Consider the following 22,305-nt stretch of genomic DNA (forward strand, 5'->3'; position numbering starts at 1 on the left):
GCCCCTCTCCCTCTCTGGAGAGCTGGCGCGCACGAACTGGGGCGTGCGGCGTCAGGGACGCGGGGCCGCCTCGTCCTTCCCACCTTCCTACACTGTTGCTACTTTTCGCTGTGAGACATTGCAGCTTCTCTTCCCCTTCCGTGAGTCCCTCCTTCCCTCTCCTCAGAGACGTCCCCCACTCACCCCGCGCCGGCCGCCGCCGCCGCCGCCGCTGCAGCTCGCGCGCCCCCAGCGAGCAGTGCGCGTGCGCGTACGCGGGCGCGCGGCCGTCGGGCCCCCGCACTCCCCCCGCCCCGAGCGGCTATAACTTGGCTGGCGGGGCGGAGGCGCCGCCGGAGTCGGAGGGCGGGGAGCTCGGAGGAGGGAGCTCGAGAGTTGTGGAGACTAGTGACGGGGAGAAGTCGCAGCCCGCTCCGCTCGGCTCCTGCCCGTTCCCCGTCTCGCGCTCACACATCTCCTCCGCCTCCCGCCCCGGCCCGCGCCCTCGCCCCTTCTCTCGCCCGGGGGCCCCTGCCGGTCGCTCTCCGGCTTTCGGCGCGGCGGGGGCGCCCCGGGGGTGCCCTCGCCCTCGGCGTGGGGCGCGCGGGCGGCGGGCGGGCGGGATGTGGCGCCTGGTGCCCCCGAAGCTGGGCCGCCTGTCCCGCTCGCTGAAGCTGGCGGCGCTGGGCAGCCTGTTGGTGCTGATGGTGCTGCACTCGCCGTCGCTGCTCGCCTCCTGGCAGCGCAACGAGCTGGCCGACCGGCGCTTCCTGCAGCTCAATAAGTGCCCGGCGTGCTTCGGCACGAGCTGGTGCCGCCGCTTCCTCAACGGGCAGGTGGCGTTCGAGGCGTGGGGCCGCCTGCGCCTGCTGGACTTCCTCAACGTGAAGAACGTCTACTTCGCGCAGTACGGCGAGCCCCGCGAGGGCGGCCGCCGCCGCGTGGTGCTCAAGCGCCTCGGCTCGCAGCGCGAGCTGGCGCAGCTCGACCAGAGCATCTGCAAGCGGGCCACCGGGCGGCCCCGCTGCGACCTGCTCCAGGCCATGCCCCGCACCGAGTTCGCGCGCCTCAACGGCGACGTGCGGCTGCTCACGCCCGAGGCGGTGGAGGGCTGGTCCGACCTGGTGCACTGCCCCTCGCAGCGCCTGCTCGACCGCCTGGTGCGCCGCTACGCTGAGACCAAGGACTCGGGCAGCTTCCTGCTCCGCAACCTCAAGGACTCGGAGCGCATGCAGCTGCTGCTCACCCTGGCCTTCAACCCCGAGCCGCTCGTGCTACAGGTAGGCGCGGACCCGGCGGGGCGGGCGCGGGGCGACCCGGCTGGTGGCGAGTCGGCTCTTGTCCCCTAGACGCGGGCGCAGCTGGGATTCGACTACGGGCCCTTCAACGCCAGAGGGAGCGCGTGCTTACTCCCAAAATGTCTCTGCAGCGTTTCCCCGGCCCCCTCCCCGCCTCTCCGCGGGTCGCCGCCGGCGCAGCGGCCCCCGAGCCCCCGGCCCTTCCTCGGTTCTTTGCAAGTGTGTTTGGACCGCGTTTGCCCGCCCCGTTAGTACCCGCGTGGCTGGCCTAACTTCGGCCCCGAAGTCTGTCTTTGTTTTAGTCCTTAGCTTATTTGACCTGGCAAATCGTTGGGACAGCCTGTCTGGGGAGAAGCTGGGGAAGATAAGATGAGAGAATGGGGACTGTGATCAGGGATGGGGGAAATCCGCGAGCCGCGCTTTGCATGGGTTTAGGAAGGGGAAAAAGTAAGGCATCGTTGGACTTGGGGCTGGGAGGGTTTAAGGCCAAGACGGACGTTTGCATCCTGGTCCTGTGACCTGCCCTGTTCATCTGGTCATTTGGCTGCAGGAGGGAGACGAAGTGTGGGCCGGGGGGAGAAACGGGGGAGAGATTCCCACCTCTCGCCTGGTTAAGTTAGTGGCTCTCTGGGGACTTTATTTTGAAAACAGATGTGCCTTTTAGGGGAGTAGGTTGCGATCTTTTTACAGGTGACAGCAAAAAAGAAAACAAGCCCCCCAAACTGTGTTTACCTTTGGAGTAGTTACTGAGTTTCCACGCGTTCTGACCCGGCTTTACCGCGCGTCCTTGGCTGATGGGTACGACGCGGGGGTTGTGATCCCTCCCGGGGAGCGCAGGGGAAGTTACCTTGCTACTTTTCCATGCCAGTTTTGCAGTATTTCAAATGCAAGGGTAAAGCGTGACTGAAAATCCATCACAAGCAATTTTGCCATACTTCACGCCCTTTCTGCCCTGCTACGAATGTCACTGATGGCCGGGGGCGTTGTACAGGGTTGTGTTGTTGTTTTAAAATCTAAAGTGCATGAGTAGGAGTATGCAGTGTTCATTTGTATTGCTTGCTTTTCCCAAGATCTCTGCTGCCCAGCTTAGCTAAGAGAAACCTGTTTTGTTTGATTAGTTCAGCCAAATACTTTCAACACAAAATATTTTGCCTCAACCAAGACTTTAGTGTGGGTCTTAGTAAATTTTAAGGTGTCATAGGATATATGCAAAGGGTCAAATTTAAGATTGTGTGTTAATTACTGCTCTCTCTAACACTGAATGGTATATAAGACTGCTTTAAATTTCCTCAAAGAAATTACTTTATTTGGTAGTTTCCAAACTAGTCAGCCTCTAAAGCTGAAGCCCATATTTATGATACATACATTTGATTTGAAACTTGTCTTTTCTATTTAAGCTGTCTTTTATCTTTGAGGAGTAGATGTTTGTTAGCAAAGTTGGTCCCTGGAGAAAGCTTTAGCAGTAGTTTGCTGAGTAGATAGTTTGCCAAATTCTCTGGGACCCAAGAATTGAGTAAGGAGCTATCTTAGTAGTAATACAGATTTTTTGCACTTAGAATAGCGACTGCCTATTGAGAGATTTTCATCAGGTAATTCTGAGTATTGATGTATTAGAAACAACTAATATTTTAAGAACACTATATCCAGTTATTTATAAACATGTCATGGCTTTTTAATATGAGAAACTTTGGCATTTGATTTGCACTAAGGTAAATCTGCTTTCTTTCAGAAGCTTTTGTATTTTCTGAAGTTTGAAGTTGTCTTGGCTTTTTCAGTTTACTTTATAAAGTTGAGATAATCAAGGGTGCTTGTATCTTGTTTTCTGATTAACTGTTCCCTCAAACTTAATCTTTCTTCCTCTGTTTTACTCTTTAGTGATAAACAACTTTAAAAGAATTACAGTTATATTCTTGTAATCTAAACTTAGTGACTCAGTTGCTCTTGAGTGGGTAGATAGATGGGCTATAGGACAAGACTTTGCTTTCAGTATGAGGGAATACGTGTTTCAACATTGTTGACTGTGACATTTGTAAATCGCTATTTTAATTTAGGCAGCCTAGTTCTATAGTCAGTCACATGCTGTGTGAAATGTAAATGTGGGGTCTTAATACCAGTCAATCATATTGGTATGTTTATTTTTTTACCTGATGAACAATCAAGTAGAAAAAGAAACTCACTTTTAAATAAGAGATCTTCCTACAGCTGCCACTTTCTTCATAAAACCTTTGGTAACAACTAGTGAGTTACGAAGTATGAACAATATAGTTGAGGTTTGATGATAGTATAAAACTACTAAAGGAAAGGAATCTCAAAATTCTGTAACCAAGTGCAAAGATTGTTACATACTAAGTCAAATCATTACGTTCATTACTTTTTGTTGGCTAGACAAATGTATACAATTTTAGTATTTATACTGGTTTCTAGGAGCTGTTTATGGTTGTGTTGGGATATTAAATGATAATGGTAGAAAAACTCACTCACATTTGGCTCTGTATTTTTTGGTTCATGTATTTTTAAAAATGTTTTTAAGGGTACAAGTGTGTGTTTTACAGCTTAAAGAGGAACTCACTTTTTCTTTTTCTTTTCCAGGAGAGGGAGCCACTTAAGGAATTTTTGGACAGTTGATGATAACTAGATTTTCCTTAATTTTTGGACAATAAAAGATAACTTCTTTGGAAAGAAAGGCTTTCGAGCTGACTTCATCAAACTATTCTTAATAAAACTTCCAATGTTGTAAACATGCTTCCAAAATAAACATTTAAAAGTCTCCTTTGATAAGATACTAAAGAAAGAACTCAAAAATGTATATGATTGAACCTGTTAAACTCGCCTCTTCTGATTTTAAGAAATAACAAATTGAAGTTTCTATTTTGCCTTGAAAGGAGACAGGAAAGGTTAATTAAATGTCTGTAAAATATATTGTGCATATGCCTTATCTATGTAAGGCTATTTAGATTTGTAATATAAATTTCCCAATACTATGAATAGAATAGAATGAAATAGTATGAAAGAACAACTCTGCCCATTGTTGGATAGTTTTCCTAGCTTACGGCAGCTTCTCTGGCTGTAAGGAAAGTTGTTCTGCCATAGAATTATTATCTTCTAAAAAAATTGTATAAACGTCAAGCAACAAGATAATGCTAGTACCCTTAACTTCTACTGTGAGACCTTCTTTCCTCTTCACATTTTTACTTCACCAAGAAGTGTATTTTAATTACAAGTATGCCATAATCCATAAAGCTATGAAAAAAATTGGGGAGAGGGACTTTGTTGATTTTGTATTGTATAATGACATTCTTAGAAGGTGAAAAAATTGAGGTGTTGAAGTATTTGGCAAGATGTTTTCTGTTATTGGTAAATTTTCTCCTAGTATTTCTACTTACCTATTCTTGAATTTATAGAAGTTGTGGGTGTGGGAGAGAAATGCTGTCTGGATTTCCTGAAGCCCAGACTGTATGTCTGACTTTATGACCTGGAGATAGTGAAGATGATCTTGTCTATAGAAATAAAGAAAGCTCTTGGTTGTTTAGAGGGGAGGAGTTGAGGATTTGTTTTACTGTCGTATTTATAGAACTTTATTTGTCTTAAGTTTTCTGAATCATGGTTTTAATAGAATTTCCCTAATTTTTACAGTATGTAACTATTATTATTTAAGCTATGGATTTTAAGCTTTCATATCAAACCTTGTAAATGACATAATATATGTGAAATACTTCATATAGTACCTGATGATTAGTAAGCACTCAATAAATGTTAGACATTAAATAAGGTAAAAGTAACTAACTGTCTCGTGCATTTGATCAGCTGTTTTGAAGCTTGTTTGGAATATGAATCACCTTAAAAATAGTTATGATTCTATCAACCATACCTTTAGTTATGCTGATTTAGCCCATTCCTACATTATAGGATGAATTTTTACAGAAAACTTTGAGTGAATGTTGTTTTTGTCCTTAAAAGTCATTTCTATAGGAGAAGAATATGTTTTTAAGATGCACTACTAAAAGTTATAGTTTTTGAAGTAAACAAAAGATTATGGCCATTTAACTCTCTTTCTTTAGACAAGCTGATAAACTTTTTTTATGGGGCTCACTTTACTTATTATAAAATGAGACTATTGGATTAGACCCTTTCCTTTTTAGCCACAACCTCCTGTGACTCTGAGACTCTTGATTTGAGGAATTATTGTTTTTCTACTTCTCTTCTGAGCTTAGCTTTAAATGGTGGGTTTAAGTTCTTCTAAAAGGAAATTGGGGAGTTTTGGTACTTGGTGCCTGCTAGGGGGATGGGGTGGAGGCCAGAATAGATAACCCTGTTTCAAGCTTGTCTTCCTACTCCCAGATTTTTACACGTGTGAAATCAGATTAAAACAAAACAAAACCCGAGACTGCCTTTAAAGGAAAAAATATGAAGCTGATGGTAGCCAAGGATCTTGTGGGGCGATGGCATCTAGCAAGGATGTCCAGACTGTCTCAGGAGTTTCTTTTCAAGCAACAGCTTCAGGAGCCACCCACTTCTCTCTCATTGGCTGCTGCTGTCGTAACTGCCTTCCCAGATTTAGGCTTCTGAGATGGCTCTGGCTAGGTGGTTCGGGCTAGAGCACTTTTTATCTAATAAATTCATAAGTTTAAATCTAGAAGGATTTTTTTTTTCTGTTTCTCTGGTTTTTCATTGAGGTTTCATTGACACTTTTGACACTTGAACATCCTTCTTGAAAAAGCAAAAAAATAATAATAGATGCTGTGTACCTCAGGTCTAAAAAAGGAGGAGACTTTTATTTTGGAAAAGCCATGGAAACAGTCAGTCACTCCTAGGAAAGCACCACTTCCAGATCAGTGGAGCCAAATCGTTTGACACCCTGGCCTATTTTCTGGATTTATCCATACCTTTTGACCATTATTAATTCTGAGGTCCTTTCTGTACTTTGTCTTATCTTCGAACTATTTTCCTTCATATTTCCACCACATGGGTCAGTACAGATTCCTCATGCATGTTGGTGGGGAATAGCTTACTTTTGGGGATCTGCTTTCTGGACGTTGGTGGTCACTTTCTCAGGGGATCATCAGACTGGTTTTTATTCTCTGTTTTTCTGGCTTATGGTCTCTGGCCTACTTCCTATATTGCTATCATTGCTGCTGACCCTTCACAGAATGCTGATTTTTTTTCTTTCTTTACTTTTCACTCATTATGTGTATATTAAACTCATATGGCCTTAGACTATAAGCCTTGCATTTTTCCTATGCATATGAAGAACTTTAGTGATTGTAAAATGTCTTAAGACTAGTTTATTACTAGTAAATTTCTAGTTTAACATGAGGATAGGTCTTCATCCTGGTCATAGATCCTGACAGGTTTTAAATTATGTAGTCAAATCTTTTATCCAATTTGTGTGTCTCTTTTTTTGTTAATATAGATTCTTGAGAGGAAGTTATCTGTGAAATACCTGGAAGCTCTTTGGACTTAGAGCCCTGGACTTAGAGTCAGAAAAACTGAATTTTATTTGTTCATTTAGTCTAAGGCATTTGGATTGAAGGGATTTTTCTAGGCAGCAAGTAGCTTACTGTGTAGGAGGTAAGCATATAAATGACTAATTGCAATCAATACAGCATAATAAGCCCTACCAAAAAACATAGTGCATTCTGTCAAATGACTCCTTTAGGGAGGGACATCTGGGTGTATCTTCATAGGAAGATTTCACAGAAAAATTGACTTCTGAAGGCTAAGTGAGATTTTGCTCATAGGTGGGAGTGGGCAGCGCAGGAGTGGTGGGGGGCAGTACTGAGTTGGCATTCTGTCCTACCACAAAGTTGTAGGATGTCATTGAGCAAGTCACTTAGTGTTTCAGAGCCTGAGTTTTTTAATCAGTAAAATGGGAATGTTAATACTTATCCAACAGGATTGTTTTAAAGGTTAAACGAGATAGAATTATTCAGATAATATATATGAAATATCTTCACTTGTAAAATTTTTATAGTGTATTACTACTTTGCAAATCAACTGATTCCATTTTTAGACAGCTATAGTTGTTGAAAAGTTGTTTAGTACATTATGTTCACATCTGTCTTAGAAATATATAAATTTCACTCTTCCTATGGCAGACATTCAGATGTCTCCCCCTTTACATATACACACATCATAAATACCTAGGTTTTTTTGAATAGTAATTAAATGGAGGCTTAGGGATTTGTCCCATATGAAGTACAATGAATAGAATGAATATTGTAGGAAACAGGGTTTAAATAAGGATTCAGTAATATGAAGCAAATAGTTTAATTTTTCTCTGTAAATCATTACTACAGTGTAATAATTGTACCTAGTACAGTGATGAGTGATAATTTTAAGAATAGGGGTTAAGTGTAGGTTATTTATAGGTGTTCTTAGACTCTCAGACAGAATCCAAAAAGATTTATTAACAGAGGTAGGTATGATGCTTCAGAATCTTCTTCATATTTTGCCTTTTTAGTGCTTATTTAGAGTTTTAACTGTGACGTGAAGAGATCTGACAAGAATTGTGTGGCCTTGCTCAGTAGTGCCAGGAACTGATCTCTACGCCCTTGGGATACAGGCCAGGGCACAGTTTGTGCAGGCCTTTGCTTTCTGGGGCATTCGGTGTGGGCAGCAAACAAAGAACAAGGTAATTTCCCATTTTACATACTATAAAAAGAACAAAGCAGACTCGTGTGATGGAGAATTGTAGTGGGGATAGAATACTTTAAATTGAGTGGTCAGGAAGAGTGACATCTTAGCTGAGGTGTGAATGATGAGAAAAAGCCAATGGTGCTGAAGTTCTGAGGGCGGAATGTTTTTAGGCAAGAGATATGGCAGATCCAGAGGCCGCAAAGTGGGATCAGATGTAAGAGTAGGGAAGAAGCATGGTAGAATATAAGGTCATCGAGGTAGGCAAGGACTGTATGTCCATAGCCCTGTAACCATTCTTAGTGAGTTTAAGATTTTATTTTCAAAGCAATGGGAAACAATGGAAATGTATTTGGCAGGGCCTGGTTTGTGGAAAATGGGTTATAATAAGGGATAAGAGAGGAATCAGGAAGACTTTCACGCTAGCTCCTGGGAGAGAGCTGGGTGGTTTGCATTAGGATGGATGCGGTGGAGGTTATCAAAAGTGGTCAGACCCAGTGTATTTTGGAGAAATAACTCACAAGACTTCCTGGGTGGGTTAAGGTATGAGGGAAAGGGAAAAATAAAGATTCGTCTGAGCAACTACTGAGTGATGATTCCATTAGGACGAGGAAGCCCAGAGGAGAGAGATACTATGCTACTAGCAGGTGTTTTGCTCTTCTTCTGGGGGCCTGTGTTAATTTAGTTTGTGTATAAAGCAATCAGGGAAGTTAGTACTGTTGTATTTGGTGGACTGATTAAAGAAATTGGTTCTTGACTAAAGAAAGTAAGGTAGCATTCTTACGTTATTGGGTCCAAAAGAAGCTTATTATATCTTTTTTCTTTGACATTTTGTTTTATTGTGAGTAAATGTTTGAGTATGGTGTTTGTAGGTCTGTATTTCAGCTTCGAAATGTGAATCAAGGTTGCTAGTTGCCAGAGTAGGTAAGAAAGGGTCAGTTGACTAGTAAATTTATGCATATTTAAAATTTGTGGCCAGGTTTTTTTTTTTTTAATGGAAGAGAGCATTTCTTAACCCATTTATTGTAAAAGATAATTTATTTCTATTAAACTGAGGTAGTTTTTTCTGTTGTTGATGTGTTTTGACGTTCCCTTCCAATTTTAGATACAGCTGTTGGACATGATATTCAGTGAAATAACACAACCTTGCTAATTTCAAGGCATTGCTTAATATTGTTGGAATTCTAGATGGGTGGAAAATGGCATTCAGAAAATTAATGAAATAAGTGAAACATATCCTAGGACTTGAAAATCTTGAGATTTTTAAGATTCTACAGTATTGGCAATGGATTTTGGCCACTATTTGGTAGTATAAATTAAGAAGCTAAGGTCTTAAAGAAATTTTAGAAAAAATTAGGTAACCATTAAATCATCCCAGTAATTTTACTATGTTCCCCCTCCAGACAGTTCACAAAACTGTGAACACATTAGTCTGTCACCAGCACAGTTGACTAATCTCTGAACAGCTGTTATAACATGCGTTACTACAGTGGGATTTTGTTCAAATTTGGGCTTTTAAAAATAATTTTGAAACTTACATTGAACCTTTAAGAATTTTCTATGCTTTTGATAGCGTGTACTTTCTAAAAGTGTTCTCAAATTTGTTTTTGGTGTGTGTGTAGAAATGCCAGTTCCGTAGAAAACCTATAACCAGATTTTAGATTGCATGTTTTGATTATTAATAGATTTTTTTCAAACCGTTTTCTTTTTGCTAGGTATTTCCTCACTTAAAAAGTCTATTGCAGCACCTCTCTTCTTTAGGCAAACTGCAAAGTTATGTTCCTTTTACTGGAATGTTGTGATGTAATAAATGAGTATAAAATATTTTACATTTCTTGTATGAAAGGAATTATCTTTTAAACTTAGTATGCAAACCCTACTTTTGGTTATGTAAGGAGACAAAAAAGATAATGGAATACAAGCACTTTAGAGTTGACCTTATTTTAATCTATCAGTTTCATGGTGTTCTCTGTAAGTAAATTAATTAATAAAACAAAAAAGTACTGTTATATATTTTTACTCATACATCCCATGTCTCCTTTCTTCATGACTGTGTTCTGACATAATAGAATAAAATGACTTATGGATCTGGTAGGACAATGGCTACTGATCAAAGGGTATTGTGATAGTGTAAAAACTTGTTTTTTAGAATAACGTTATATACCAGAGGATATTGGTTAATTCCATTGTGTAAGATGTCTCTGAATGTTAAGGCTTTGACATAGGTGTTTTTCATGGCAGGTAGACCGTATTGAGGAGCTTGTGTTTTATTCTCCAAGTGCCAGCATGATCTGGGCCCTCCCTCCCTCTCCAGACTCCATTGCCTCAAGCCATTTCCTCCTTATTCATTTCACTGCAGCTGCTTTGGCCTTTCTTTTCAGTTCTGAGAAGACAGCTTCTGGCTCCAACCTGTGCCTGGAACATTCTTACTGCCCCATCCTCAGTCTGTCTAATATTATACTCATCCTTCAGGTCTCAGCACTCCTTAGAGAGGCTGCTCTTTACTACCCAATCTAAAATAGGTCCCTACTCTTCTTTCTCAACATACTCCACTTTTCTGTAATTTGTAACAAATTCCGTAATTTATAGTTTATATGTGTTTAATAACCATCCTCCCAACTCAGGCTGAAAAAGCTTCCTGAGAATAGGGACTATGTTTTATTTACAACTGTTTACTTAGCATTTCATGGTGGAGTTAGGCTAGATCTAGGATTTTTTAATTCGAAATCTATGTTCTTTTCATTCCACAATAACTCTCTTGTTGCCTTTCTACTTCAGCTGCTTATTGTAGTCACTGGAATGTAGGTTAACATACGATCCTTTATCTGTAATTCCAAATTTACAAACCTGTAGAAAAATAGATTTCGTCAAATTAAAAAAAAAAACAAACAGGAAAACACATGAGGTAATTTATATGCTTTATCCCACTCAGGATGAATAAACTTACTTTATTTTTGCAGCACAATAAGTTTTCTTGTGGGGTGCCTGCCCCAGACTCCTGGAGGTGTTGCATAATATGAGTGTGAAATCTGTGCACTGTTACCTTTCCAAAATCTGAAAACTTCTGAAATAGGAGGATGTTGGATTGAGGGGTTGTATTAGCCTGACTTCGCCTCTTACTACCCGTGTGACTTCAGGCGAATCACTTAAACTGTGCTGATAAGACTGAACCAGTTTTACAACTCACGGTGTAAGTTCTAGAGCCTCCAACTCTAGAATTCTTAGATTTCACATCCTCTTTATTGATCACATAAACTATCAATAAATAGGTAATAGCTTACTTAAGCATTTAGAATTTACTTTGTAGTGCTTACCTATTATAAATGAAAAGCAAATTACAGTGCTGTGTTTATCTGTATTCATGTGACCAAGTTTTAAATTTTTTGTATTTTTAGTGCTGTGGATGCCCTATACATTTTTCATAGCATTGAGCCTTTTTAAAGTTTGGTAACTAATTTATATACTCTGTTGTAAAATAGAAACTACTAGAGGACAGTTAAGATGTATTTCTAACTTAGTGGTTCTTTTGCTATATTTGGAAGGTGTTCATTATTTGTAGCACATCTCTTGATGAATATCTGGATGTTTAGTAGGTTTAAATACGAAATATAAAAATGTTTTGGTAAGGAATCTACAAAGTACCTTTCATAATTTTTTTCCTTTGATCCTTGGATTGCCCTGATGATTATGGTGGTACAAATATTATTCTAGTTTTATGGAGGAAGAGACTAAAGCCCCAAGAAGCTTTGACTCTGCCGTGGTCACACTGCTAGTGAGATGCAGAGGTGAAGGTGGACCTTAAAAGCTAGCCTTGTGATTTCAAGTCCATTGTTATACTTATATACTGTATTTCCCTTTAAATATAGAAATTTTATAAAATATTATCACCATAAAGAATATAAAATATCTAAATTTTCTAATTTTTTGTATAATATTGATTAGATACATTTTATGTCACCTTCATTTTATTTTCTCTTAAAATGGAAGAAGACCTTTGTGGTTTCATTTACTTGTTTCTGAAACCTTGGTTGTAAGCTGCTGTCAATGCATATAATATATAATATTGTTATTAGTATTATTTGAATTTTATGATATTCAAGAAGTAGCTTGCAGTTTTCTGTTACCAAGAAGAAAAGATAACATGGTGACTTATCTTAGATTTCATATTCAAAGTACTTTTTACTTTGTAAATGAACAATGAAGGCATTTAATGTTTCTCTAAATCTTAGGAGTTAACCATGTTTGGCTTAATGCTTAAATTTCCATTTTTAATTTTTACATTGGCAGTAATAGTAGATATTGTCTTTGGCTGTTCACCAACTTAATTTTTTGAATATAGTAATAGAAAAGTAAATATATAGTTTTATAACTGTTTTGTGTCTTTGTACAATCTTTAACATTATTTTTAAAGACTACATATTACACTTTATGACATACATTTGAGCGTGATGAGACGCCCTGAACAATTAATTGGAGTGCCTCCAATCCAATTAGAATATAAACCATTCCAAGTTTAAAGACTCCTTCCTTCAAATGAAAAGTATTTGTACATATTTTTTCAGCTGTAAATAATTCATTAAAATGCACACGTTTTAGTTGATTAAACTCTGTGCCCTGTTGTTCTAGGCACTTTGAAAAGTGATTTTAAGATTTGGTTTAAAATAAAAAAATGTGAACCTCAGCAGTAAACTTCTTATGCTAGCCACTGTGATTTATGCACTGTGGGAGTTTGGTAATCAGGAAGTAAGTTGTGTTTCTTATGGCTTGATGTATTTACCAAATCCAAGCCCTAACATCTTAAAATTTTGTCTCTCATACTCTGCTTGACTGTGGTAATTTAGTTCTAAGCCAGAATTGTTTTAAATACAAATTTTAAATATTTTGGCTTCCTTTGAGCATTTTCTTTGTGCTACAGTGTGTTCAATAGAATTCTGTTTTCATTAATGAAATCTGACTATTTCGATTATACAATGAAAAATTCTTGTCATATGATCAAGTGGTGTGAATTAGTTTATTAAAGTTCTTCCAAAAGATTAGGTAGCAAACTATATGAAAGAATTGTAGTGCTCTTCTTAAAATGAGGCATAGCAAGATTTCAGTTAACATTGTCAGAAATCACTGTATGAATGTAAAGTTGCTCAATGTGACATTTGTTCATATATTTTATCCTCTTCTATGAGGGACTTGGGTAATGAAGTGTATATTTGACTGTCGTTTGCCAGTTGGAAAGGCTCCAAAAACAAGGAGGCATTTGTACATGTGCAGATGTTGGCAGGGTTCCCTTTTCTCCTGTTGTCAAAGACCATTTTACTTTCACAAAGATATGTTTGTGTCTGTTCTACAATATGGCATGTGAATAATACACCAATAGCGTATGGCGGAGTTTTTTCTTTTACTTTTTGTGTGACAGAACTATATAAACTCACATATTTACTTGTCTTTAGTGTTTCATTTTTATGTCAGAGACTTTATACCTGAAGACTTTTGGGAAACAAATCTTTTGTAATCATTTCATCTAGCTAAATTTTGAAGATCAAGGAGATATTTTAAGTTGGGAGGAAAAGTGGAAAATAACATGTGGTTGGCAAACAGCTTTTGCACTTCACATTGGACATGGGCAATCTGTCACTTTTCCCAATGCCCAAAAGAAGTAAAAAATTCTTGGGTATAAGATAAAAAATGTACTTTCCACTAATTGCTAAAGAATCAGTGTATATTGTCTCTGAACTAAAATTGAATTAATTTAGTTACTGTATTTGAAGATTCATGCTATCGTATCTAAATTTCAAATTTACATAATTAGTGTTTTGTCTCAAAACTCAGATGTTAAAATTTAAAAGAAAAAAGGTATATATACAAAGAACAAGTACAGTTATTGTACATTGATAGAGTTGAATGGGGGCACAAATGAAAATAGGTAATTATGGGTGAAATTTTAAAGTTGATAAAAATTTTAGTCTAAGCATATTACTGAGTTTTGTCAATTTTATGAAAGCTCAGGGGAAAGTTAGTGTCACTTAGGGGGCCCGCCCCATGGCTGAGTGGTTAAGTTCCCATGCTCTGCTTTGGCGGCCAAGGGTTTCGTTGGTTTGGATCCTGGGCGTGGACATGGCGCCACTCATCAGGCCATGTTGAGGCAGTGTCCCACATGCCACAACTAGAAGGACTCACAACTAAAATATACAACTATGTACAGGAGTTATTTGGGGAGAAAAAGCAATTAAAAAAAAAAGATTGGCAACAGTTGTTAACTCAGGTGCCAAGCTTTAAAAAAAGAAAATTAGTTTTACTTATTTTCTTGAGGGATCCAAGAAGAAGAACCTTCTCCCGCTCATTTAATATATGTAGATTGTTCAATTTTCAGCAATAGAGGTAGGCTACATTTATATTCTGTAGTGGTTTACTATGTTTCCTCTGCAGTGTTTGTGTAAACATCTTCTTCTCATAATTTTTTTTTCCCCAATTTAAGGAAAGGTGCTAGGCTGAAGGACTGGCTCTTAAAACACACTTCTCTGATTACGTGGTCTTCCAAGAAGTTGTTTAAAATATTATTTCCCATCCTTTTGCACTATTATTTCCCATCCTTTTGCACCCGAATGCTCATTTTGTAGATGGGCATTTTAGCACTGGAAAGTGCCTTAGAATAAAGCCTATCATTTTAGTTAAGTTGAAAATGATTTGTTCATGGTCATGGAAGACTTTTGTTTTAGGATATTAATCCTCCCAGTAGTTATAAAATCTATTAGAAAACCTTGCTGAGATTAGGAGAAGAAATAATTTTGAAATTGGGCTAAAGGGTGAACAGAAAATCTGGTGGCAGTGGAAAGGAAACAAGATTAACTTGGGACCACAGGCACTTGGAGTGGACGTTGCGTTGATAGGAATCAGTGCTCTTTATCAACCTTTGGGTGTAGGTTAAAAGACATCCTTCTCTGAATTCCACCGCTGTCTGCTTCCGGACTCGGTAAGGCCTCTATTTAGTGCTTCCTTGGGACCTGCACCACTTTTTAGTAACTAAGACTTAATATGCTCATAATTATTTGTTCGTGTCCATCTTCTAAAATTTTTATTTTAGAGACTGTTTAGTTCACTCTTATTGCCAGCAGAGCACAAGGCCTGGTGCCTGGGATATACTTGCTGGCTAATAGGCCTGCAGTGCTGTCCATTCAAAAGAAAGGATTGATTGATTGTACTTAGACAGTAAAAGGAATACTTTTATTCCTTTCAATAAGGATAAAGGAAAGCATAAGTACTTTTAGATTTGGTAATAAAGAAGGTATCTTGTGTTTTCTTGATCAGTTGGATTCTGAGATTTTGATAGGCAAGACTTATCATTCTACTGTAGCTGTGTAATGTAAAGTTGTCTATTAAAAATTTTTTTTCAGGACCCTGGTAATGGTATGAATTAGAAAAGAGATCAAATTTATCTCTATTGAATTACTCACTATAACAGGAAAGCCCAAGCTCTTGCCTAGCAGCGTTCTCTACTGAGAGGATCTGGGGCTGGACCTTAGGATGTCTTCATCAGTCTCTTTTATAATATTAAGATAATTCTTTTGTAGAGTTTTCCATCTGATGAAGGTTGGCCTTTTGCAAAATATCTTGGAGCTTGTGGAAGAATGGTGGCCGTAAATTATGTTGGAGAAGAACTGTGGAGTTACTTTAATGCACCATGGGAGAAACGAGTCGACCTCGCTTGGCAATTAATGGAAATAGCAGAGCAGCTTACAAACAATGACTTTGAATTTGCACTCTACCTCCTGGACGTCAGCTTTGACAATTTTGCAGTTGGTCCTAGAGATGGGAAGGTAATCATTGTGGATGCTGAAAATGTTTTGGTTGCTGACAAAAGGTTAATTAGACAAAGTAAGTATATAACTTTCAGATTTGTTTTTTGAACACATTTTTTCTATGTCAAAATAATGTTTCCATTTATATGAAGCAAACCTTTAATTTCCTCCTTTGGTGGCAACCTTGTGTCTTTCTTCCTTTTATTTGGTGAGTATCAGTAAACACTGATTTATTATACATATACTTGTACTCTTAGTCACAGTTTCTCCATATTTAGTAAAATATCCTCTGGGTTCAAATGGACACATACACTCTGTGTGTGTGTACACGTCTTTTTCATATGACCTGCTGTATTCTGTGGTTTAGGAGGCTATTGCAGAATCAAGGTTTTATATAGTTAAAGGCTACCAGAGAGACTGTACTGCTCTCACGGAGGCCTTATTTTTCTCTAGGATCTCTTAGAGTGATGTTCTGTGTTCCGTTGTTCTGTGGGGTCCTTACAGTGATTTTTTTTCTCTTTTAACCATTTAGATGATTCCTAGCATTCCAGATCACTGACTTTGGTTTGACATTATTACCTCTCACCCACAACTTTCCTCTCCATTTATTTGTGAGCTTTTCCCAGGATAGGTGGGCGGAGTGTCTGAAGTGTTGTGAAAATTAAATGCCATAGAATTTTAAAGTGTCAGGGACCAAGCCTCCTGTTCTGTAACTAATCTACTTAGTAAAAGATGCCAAAGGGTTGTTGCTTGATGGTGTGAGGGTCTTGTATTTTTAATCCCCTCCCTGCCCATCATATGAGGATCTTTCGATGTACAAAGACCAAAAATTTGTGGCACCTGGGGAATGCAGTAAATGCTACCCCAATACATTAGAGTGAGAAGTACTTTTTGCATGATCTTAGCTTGATCTTATTAAATACTTCACTTCTCCAATGCCTTGTTCTGATTCCATGCACACCAAACTACTTTGTGATAGTTTCTTGACTTGCCGTGTAGACCCTCCCACAAGGAGTGGACGCCCTGCTGGGGTGCTTCCTTCCCCTCTTGCTTCTTCCCCCATTCATGAAGGTGGCAGCAGCTTACACCATGCTTTTCTTTTTTAAGATGTGCAGTTCAATGGTTTTTAGTAAATTCACAGAGTTGTACAACTTGCCTAAACTTTAAAAATTTTATTCTAGTGTTTGTAAAAATAATTTTTTGTAATTTTTTTAATGAGCACATTGCTGGAATACGTTACAGTTTTATACCAAGTAATTCCTGGCCTTGGGTCAATACAGCCACCCAGCGTCTGTATTCCTGCGTCTCATACAGTGAGCATTGCTCCAGTGCCGCCTTAGCTCTGGCATTCTTGTCAAATGTCTCACATGGTGGTGCTATCTAAATGACCACTTTGCGAAAGGCCATATCTGCTTATTCACCCTCTTTTCTGAACTCTTTCTAGTAAATGACTTTTTTTTCCCTTCACAGAGAAATTTCGGTTTTGCTGTGGCGACTCCCTCAGTGTCCTTCCCTTTGTCATCTAAACTAGTAAAAAAAATACGCCTTCATCCCTCTTTTTCAGACAGAGCAGATCCATCTTTGAGAACTTGTTGCATGAGTTTTCTTCTTCAACTTCCCACCCCCTCCTTAAAATGTTCCCTTAACCTCCCCATAAACCGTACGTATAAGACTCTTCCCTGTTTTCCCTTTCATTTCAACTGGATTTTTTAAAAGTTGCTTACTCTGCCTGTGTCTTCTTCCTCAGCCTCCATTCATTCCTCAGCCCAGTGAAACTTGACTTAGAAGTCTGCATGGCCGTTAGCAATCGCCTAAGTGGCAGATTAGTGAAGTGACTGATTAGTAACAACTTCCTCAAATTTCTCCCTCCTTTTGTTTTAAAAAAGGAACTGTGTAAATGGAAAGAAACCAATCTGATCTTATCACTCCCTTGCTTAGTGCTTTTAATGACTTCCCATTGTTCTTCCAGTGAAATACAGACTCCTTGCCATGATTAGCTGACTGGTTCCTCTTAGGCCTCATTTTTAATATCCCTCTCTGTCCAGTGCCCTTGATGCTTCAACTTCAATGGCCTTTTAGTTTCTTGAAAGAACCTTTCCACTCCTGAGCTTTCCTATATACAGTTTCCTCTGCCTGAAGTGCCTGTCTCTCCTCCAAACACAGCTAGCTTCTTGTCCTTCAAGCCTTAGCATACATCTTAACGCTAGGAGAGATCTGACCTTTATATCTGACAGTAGAGAGGGTTACTTCTTCGTAAACCTTCCTACTGTTAGAAACCTTTCCACTGCTGGTTCTTTTATAGCGGTTCCTATAATTTATGATAGATAATGTTTGTTTATTTACTTAATGTCTGTTTCACATACTTGATTGTAAGCTAGTGAGGGCAGGAACCATGTTTTATCTGTTTTGTTTGCCACTATGTACGCTTCCTGCCATAGAGCAGGCATTCAAATAATCATTTGCCGAATGAGTTTTTCACTGACCTTTCCTCTGCCAACCCATTAAGTTTCAGAGTTCTACCCTCAGTCTTCTTTTTTCAACATGCTTGCCAGTATAGTTCAGCTGTTCTTCTTGGCTCCATCAGGCACATGTATGTTGATGTGTTCTAAATATTGTACTGCACCTCTGACTTCAGAGTCGTCTCAACTGTATTTCTAGTTGCATATATGACATGACCACTTGAATTCCTCATCGCTACTTTATATTTACTCTAATTTATATATAAAATATTAACAGTATTATGTTAATAATGTCTACCTTGTCATCCAATTAGGGCCTTAAATTTTATTTATACACTTACCTGTCCATTTTTGTCTCAAATATTTCCACAATCTGACTTTTTTTCCTGGACCTTCTTTTAGTTGCTGTCATCGTCTTAGTCCCTCCAGTCTTCAGCCCAGAGTTACCTTTCTATAAAATAAATCATGGTCATGACCTCACAGGCACAACCTATTTCTCTAGCCTCATCTGTACCTCATCCCTAGACACCTGTCTCACACTCTGGCCACCTTGAACTTATTGTTTCCTGAACCAGCTGGACTAATCCCTGAAGTCCATGCCTTTGTACTTACTGTACCCTGGGTCTAGAATGCTGTTTTCTCTACTTTCTTTTCAGACTTGCTGATCTTTCTTTTGGTGAGGAAGATTGGCCCTGAGCTAACATCTGTTGCCAATCTTCCTCTTTTTGCTTGAGGAAGATTGTTGTTGAGCTAACATCTGTGGCAGTCTTCATCTATTTTATATGTGGGATGCTGCCACAGCATGGCCTCATGAGTGGTGGTGCATAGTACCGTACCCGGGATCTGAAACCGCGAACCCTGGGCTGCCGAAGCACAGTGTGGGAACTTAACCACTACAACACCAGGCTGGCTCCAACACTTGCTGATCTTTTAAGACCTAAATCAGAACCTGTAGTTCTCCTCTCTGAAGTCTTCTACAGCCCCAGGCAGAAGTACTGCTTCCTCTGTGCTCTGCAGCATCGTGTCATGCCTCCCTATGGCACTTTCTCTGTGTGATGGAAAGTTTCCCTCTAGACTGAACACTTAAGTAGTGGGGACCTTCTTATCCTTCTGCCTGGCATTGGTGGACTCCCAATAAATGCTTGTGAATAAATATATTTAAATGTTTATAATACAATTTTAAGAACAAATACCACTATGTTAATTAGTGAAATGTTCTCTTTGGGGAAGCATTGAAAACTGTTTTAAAATGTATTTTTCTCTTTCTGCTTTTTCTCCTTTCACAGATAAACCTGAAAATTGGGATGTATGGTATGAAAGCAAATTTGATGACTGTGATAAGGAGGCTTGCTTATCATTTTCAAAAGAAATTCTTTGTGCTCGTGCCACTGTGGACCACAATTATTATGCTGTTTGTCAGAACCTCTTATCCAGACATGCCACCTGGCGTGGCACTTCTGGAGGACTCCTCCATGATCCACCAAGTGAAATTGCCAAAGATGGCCGACTAGAGGCCTTGCTGGATGAGTGTGCCAACCCAAAGAAACGCTATGGCAGATTCCAGGCTGCAAAAGAACTGCGGGAATATCTAGCACAATTGAGTAACAATGTGAGGTAGTCTATGGTGGACATTTCTCTTAGTTTAAATATCGCTGGCTGAAACTAAACCACCAAAAACCATCTGGGAAAACGAAATTTGGAATTAATACATTCAGAGGATGATAAACTTGCACTGATAGATCTTTTGTTAACATCCATCAAAATAAGACATTACTTCAAAAATCACATGATGCTTCTGCAAATAAGTTTATTCTTACACTTTGGAGACTTGAGCATCATTGACTGCTTTGCCCCAGAATGCCTGAGTGAATTAATGAATATTGTTAAGCTATTGGAAATGAGTCTGATAGTTACATTGGCTTGTGTATCAAAGGGTACTTGGTACTTGACTTAGTTTGCATTACTATCATGATTTTGTGAATCTCTTGCATTTGCTTTGAATGTCAAGTTAGATGGGCCTGTTTTATAGGCCACTTTTCCTTCTGATGTGTAGGGGTTTTTTTTTCCATTTTTATGTTTTTTTATTTTACACAATCAGGTTACTGTAGGTGTTCATTTAAATTTGGACTAGTTTTCATTCAGTGCTATGCGCGGTACACTTTTACTGTTAGGGCAGGATTCCCAGGTTTACTGTGTTTTTTCTGAAAGCTGAGTATTTTATTATGTAAATACCTTTCTCCCCACTTTCTGTGGTTTCACCATTGCATGAGATCATTTAAGATTATTTAACAGTTACATCCCTCAATGCCAATAATTATAAGTGTACACTAAACATAAACTTGGCATATGATTCAAAATGTCATTTTGTCCTTTAAATGGCTTTAAGAAGAGTATAATAGCAATCTACATCTTGATGTTAATTTTGATTGAGGAAAAAAACACCAGTATTTTTTAAATGCTAACTAGTTCAAGATGATAATGCATATGCCAAAGAAATATTAGACCTAGTCCCATGGTTAGAATTTAAAATTGGCCACCTACTTATTCTTACTATCCCACTTCCAATACTTTTAACTCTTTCATTATTAAAGTCACATCTCCCTGGTTCTTCTTCGGTGTTGAAAAATTAAGCTACTGCTTCCAAGCATATGTACCTTAAAAATATTCATTGGTACTTTTGCAAAAATTAACATGGTAGTCATCATTTGAGTTTAATCAGGCATCATAACTTTTTATTTATTGATAGACTAGTAATTTTTACTATAAAACAGACAGTTTAGCCAGTCTGCCCAACTTGGTCTTCATTACCCAATTGTTAAACATCAGATTTGAGTATGTGGATAAAAATTAACAAATGTGTGAAATTTGTGGGCTATCTTTAAAAGTTACAGTATATAAATTAACTATCACTAATGTAAGTGATATTTTTCTGTTTGAAATTATTACTTCTGTTTACGGCAAAGTTTGGTGTAGTGTGCAGTATTTAGTCCTAGACTGAATTTATTCTAAATCAGAAAATGATTAAAATATGCACAACCAAAGCCAATTTTTTCTTTTCTTTTTCATTCATTCAACAGCTATTTATTGAGCATCAGCTCTGTACCAGGCACATTACTAGCTGCTACACACTGTCTGAATATGACATATGGTTAAGTAACTTTACAATGGTTATCAAATACTTTAATGTAGGTATTTCTTAAGTTGGAATGGCACTCATTAAGTTAGGATGATGCTTTCATGTTATTTTACTATCGTGATGGAAATTCTACTCGTGCCGTATGTAACTGGGTTGCTACAAAAAGGGCAGGGTGAAATCTGAGGTTAATCCCAGTTTAAAAACTGGAAGGAGAAGGGTAAGATCTCTCCATTATAAAATAGATCACATTATGTTATTTTTATGCATCAGTACATTACATATATCAGCTAGCCCTCAAAGAAACATTTAGTGCTGGAGATTTTACAAAGCTGACTTTTTACAACTTTGGAAAACTTTTGAGGGGAGTAGGTAAAATTACATGTCAACATTCGCCTCTTACTCAAAACTTCAAATAAAATACACATTTTCAAAATGGAGCACCTTTTATATTTGATAATTATTCATTACAAACTTTAGAATGCCAGTCCCAGAGGGGCTGTCTTTCTGTGGGTTAGCAAACGTTTATCTTATTTTTGGAGGAGTGATTGTGGTTGCAGAGCAGGAAGTGACAAAACGCTGCCAGCAGTGATTGCTACTTGAGGGAGTTTTTTATGACTACCGTTTGTCCCATGAGGTTATGTAGAATTTCTTTTATCTTTGGGAAAGATTGAGGAGAAGATAGTAAAAGAATTAGGAATTTAAAATTACAGGGAAAAATATGTATGTGAAAAGCAATAAATATTTTGTTCACTTTGCTATCAAGATGTTCACTATCAGATATTTATTATACAGCAGCAATTTATATTTTTAATCATTGCCCATTAATAGACGCAGTAAAATATTTTTGAATCAGACATTTGGGGTTTGTATGTGCATTAAAATTGTCTTTTGTACTGTAAGTTACTGTTTAATTTGAATATTTTATCAGAACTGTCTTCCTGTGCCTTTATAATATAAAGTTGTTTCTACAACTTTTAATGATCTTAATAAAGAATACTTTAAGAATCACA

The 22,305-nt window shown here is 38.7% G+C and overlaps 1 protein-coding gene across 1 annotated transcript; it reads left to right on the forward strand.

Moving 5' to 3' along the window:
• The first annotated feature begins 205 nt into the window (after positions 1–205).
• DIPK2A (divergent protein kinase domain 2A) lies at positions 206–22,305 on the forward strand. The gene is made up of 3 exons (XM_014852058.3): positions 206–1,259; positions 15,473–15,776; positions 19,446–22,305. The coding sequence occupies exons 1-3, from the start codon at positions 603–605 to the stop codon at positions 19,775–19,777; spliced, it is 1,293 nt and encodes a 430-aa protein (XP_014707544.1). The 5' UTR covers positions 206–602; the 3' UTR covers positions 19,778–22,305.

The sequence above is a fragment of the Equus asinus genome, chromosome 21 (assembly GCF_041296235.1).
Source record: "Equus asinus isolate D_3611 breed Donkey chromosome 21, EquAss-T2T_v2, whole genome shotgun sequence".
Taxonomy (NCBI): Eukaryota; Metazoa; Chordata; class Mammalia; order Perissodactyla; family Equidae; genus Equus; species Equus asinus.

What these genes read in the sequence shown, in the direction of transcription:
- DIPK2A (XM_014852058.3), top strand. Translation starts at nt 603, where the DNA reads ATGTGGCGCCTGGTGCCCCCGAAGCTGGGCCGCCTGTCCCGCTCGCTG. An exon ending in CCGAGCCGCTCGTGCTACAG is followed by an intron (nt 1,260 to 15,472) that starts GTAGGCGCGGAC and finishes ATTCTTTTGTAG; the next exon opens with AGTTTTCCATCTGATGAAGG. An exon ending in CAAAAGGTTAATTAGACAAA is followed by an intron (nt 15,777 to 19,445) that starts GTAAGTATATAA and finishes CTCCTTTCACAG; the next exon opens with ATAAACCTGAAAATTGGGAT.